At 32.2% G+C, this 3,660-nt stretch overlaps 1 protein-coding gene across 1 annotated transcript; it reads left to right on the forward strand.

Moving 5' to 3' along the window:
- The first annotated feature begins 942 nt into the window (after positions 1–942).
- Positions 943–2,394, forward strand: LOC143539593 (beta-adaptin-like protein B). Its single transcript, XM_077032868.1, has 4 exons — positions 943–1,008; positions 1,092–1,342; positions 2,025–2,160; positions 2,243–2,394. Exons 1-4 carry the CDS (start codon positions 943–945, stop codon positions 2,321–2,323), a joined length of 534 nt encoding a protein of 177 aa, XP_076888983.1. The 3' UTR covers positions 2,324–2,394.
- The last annotated feature ends 1,266 nt before the right edge of the window (positions 2,395–3,660 follow it).

Raw genomic sequence — 3,660 nt, forward strand, 5'->3', positions numbered from 1 at the left:
TCTCGGTTCTCAATATTTGCATAAATGGTTCCCGATTTGGTTCCGTGTAAAACCGATGGTTGTAGACAAGGAACCAAAGAACCAAAATGTTAAAAACTTTTTAAATAAAATTATCAATTCCCATTTTTTATAAGGTAACTTATTAGTAGGCATCCATTCAATCATTCTTTAATTCAAAATATTCCTTCTTTACGTTCAATACCTGGCATCCAAGATCAGTTTTGATTCAAGCTTTTAAGGTAATGCAATATATAATAACATAAACTTGTTTTAATCTATCGTCACTAATGGTTTATTTAACTTCAACAGTTAGTTTTTAATTCGTATATGTTCATGTTGTAATCTAAATTAATTTTTAATATCCAAAATTTACGCAACCCATTTGACAAATAAAGGAATAGCAAACAAGTAACTTTACCCGTTGTGAAACCGAATTGGTTTATACCGTAATAATAGGTGGTTGCGGTCTAATTTTCAGTTTTCTGATTCCTACGGTGGTGGATATTATACCCGGAGAAAATATAATATACCATATACGTAGTAAGTAACCGTCTTGTGTTTAAACCCATCACCGACAATTGCACAGAGATGATTCTCAGTATAAGGTAGGTATTCATCACTCTCTTTGATTTATAATAACATTATGTTAGCAAACAGCAATTGTAACCCTAACTGGATAAGAGAAAATACGCGGTTAAAAAGGTGATTGCAGCTATGACGGTTGGCAAGGATATGTCTTGAACTGTATGCAAACCCACAATTTGGAACTCAAGAAGCTTGTTTACTTGTATCTCATTTATTACGCTAAAACTCACCCCGATCTTGCAATACTTGCGGTTAATACCTTTGTCAAGGTAATTTTGCTTTTCCACATCCACATTTAAAAATGTCAACTTTCTAAAAGGATGAGTCATACGCAAGACCCGAATCCTTTAATCCACAATGGGATGCATTCGAGTTGATAAAATTACTGAATATCTTTGTGATCCCCTCCAGAGGTGTCTCAAGGTTAATCTTATCTTTCTTTTTCTTTTCAAAATCTTTCATTTTTTAATTATAACATCTAATTTGTTTATGTTATTTATCACCAGGATGATGATCCTTATGTTAGGAAACCAGCAGCTATATGCGTTGCTAAGCTTTATGACATTAATGCTGACTTAGTTGAAGATAGAGGCTTTTTGGATGCTCTTAAGGATCTGATATCGGATAATAATCCTATGGTGGTTGCAAATGCTGTTGCAGCTCTTGCTGAGATTCAAGATAATAGCACTACTTTCATATTTGAGATCGCTAGTCATACTTTGTCAAAGCTGCTTACAGCCCTAAACGAGTGCACCGAGTGAGTTTGGTTCTCAACTATGTTTGCTTATTTTGTTCATTTCATTAAATGAACAGACGTGAACACATGTGTTGTTCGTTCATTTATGCTTGTGAATATTCCTTCATTTAGTACCCTTTACGTTCATTTATGTTCGTTAGTTTAAGTTTGTTTAATTTCATTCGTTAATATATTCATTTAAATCTTTTAGACCCATTACAACTTAGTCTACGTTTAGTAACTTTTCAGACCAAACCCAACACCTTGTTCTTCTCATTACTTTTAACTAGATTTAGCTTAGTTATGTTCGTTCGCATACATTCGTGAACCGTTCGTTTGTGCCGTTAACTAACGAACATAAACGAACACGAACATGTTCATTTTCTTAACGAATGAACACGAACAGGAAAACCCTGTTTGCTAATTTGTTCTTGTTCAATCGTTTGTTTTGTTAAAAGTAAAACGAATGAATATGAACATGCTCTTTTCGTGTTCGTTCGGTTCATTTACAAGCCTACGCAAAGTCTACTCTTAATGCATATAACCTCTTAATGGCTGTTAAGCTAAGATTTAGATTAATATTGTAACGATATTGTTTATTTAGTCATTTGTAACACCTAGTATTATGGTTCAGCCCTTTTGATCTAATACTAAAAAACGCATTTTAATCTAACCCGTTAGTGCATGTTTTAACATTATTCAGGTGGGGTCAAGTTTTCATATTAGATGCGCTTTCTAAGTACAAAGCAGCTGATGCACGTGAAGCTGAAAATATTGTAGAACGAGTTACTCCAAGACTGCAACATTCAAATTGTGCTGTAGTTCTCTCAGCTGTTAAGGTGATTTTACTCTATGTTCGTTTCTTATATTTGATTTTTGTTTTCTCACTATCTTAAATATTATATTTATTTTTCTTTGTAGATGATTCTTCAACAAATGGAACTCATCACGAGTCCCGATATGGTCCAGAACCTGTGCAAGAAAATGGCTCCTCTCTTGTAACATTACTTTCTGCAGAACCCGAGATTCAATATGTTGCTTTAAGGAATATCAATCTTATTGTACAAAGGCGGCCCACAATCCAACCCGTGTTTTCACCATTATTTTAAATAAAAAAATTATAAAAATTAAAGGGGGAATTACATATATCCCCTTCCTTAATAAAGTTACTCATAATGACAAAAATACCCTTTTGAGATTATAAAGTATTAACTAGTTGAAAGATAAGTAAGCCCTCCATTTTCAGCCGTCAATTACCGGAAGGCACTTCTTCACCGTCATCCATCTTCTCCGGCCAATCAAGGAGACTTAATCATCATGTATCTGTAATTTTACACTACCAAGAACAAATCACCAGTTGGATTAGCCATATAGTCCGCTCATCCAACTCGTTTTTCACCGGATGATAAGTTCTCGAGGCAAAGAGTTTTGTTCTGCTAACTTAGAAGTCGGCTAAAAAAATACTGAATTGCTTATGGTTTATGCTATTTTGTGTGTTTTGCTTCACATATCCAACGCCCCCATCACAATCTAATTACGTTTTTTATTAACATATCCGACATCCTATCTGGCGATTTTGTTTCTGGCTCTGATTCGGTTTTTGATTCACAAGCAATCACATATCCGAACTCTTGTAATTATGTTTTTATTCATATCAAGAACATGACATTTTCATGTTAGTATTGTAAATGTTCAGCATATTAATGTTTAGGAAATATAAGCAGCAAATTCAAGCACCTGTTTCATTTGATTCAAACACTATAATGAAAAACAAACTGTAATTCCAAACCATTTTTGAAAGAACCAAAAGACTAATAATTCAGTACATTCAAGTTTGAAACTTAAGTCAATTTATGATCTCAATACATACAAGGCTGTTTTAATAAAGTGAGTATGTAATTTTATAATTTTATTCAAACTAAGGATAAAATAGTTATTTTACAAGTTAATTTTAATCAAATGGGTAAATATGTAATACTTATAAATAAGCAAGGGGATATATGTAATAAAAAATTTGGATTGGGTATATATGTAATTGATTAAGTTACTAGGGGGATATATGTAATTGCCTCAAAATTAAATATTTAATAGTATTGCGAAATTCTTATTTAAAATAAATGTAAAAGTAAGTGATGATGTGGAAATATAAAGATGGTTTGAAATAGTGTATTGTTAGAGTAAAAAAGTTGTTTTTAAAAAAGCTAATGCGATAGTGATGTGACTGGTTTGAACAAATCCTATCATCGAATAACTATTGCATATTAAAACAGTCCAAAATAAAGTTAACTCTTATTATATTCAAAATAAAAAAACAAATAAATATGTCATTAGTCATAAGA

Source organism: Bidens hawaiensis, unplaced genomic scaffold (genome assembly GCF_021521415.1).
Source record: "Bidens hawaiensis isolate Kalapana, Puna unplaced genomic scaffold, B.hawaiensis_p1.1 tig00011951_1, whole genome shotgun sequence".
NCBI lineage: Eukaryota > Viridiplantae > Streptophyta > Magnoliopsida > Asterales > Asteraceae > Bidens > Bidens hawaiensis.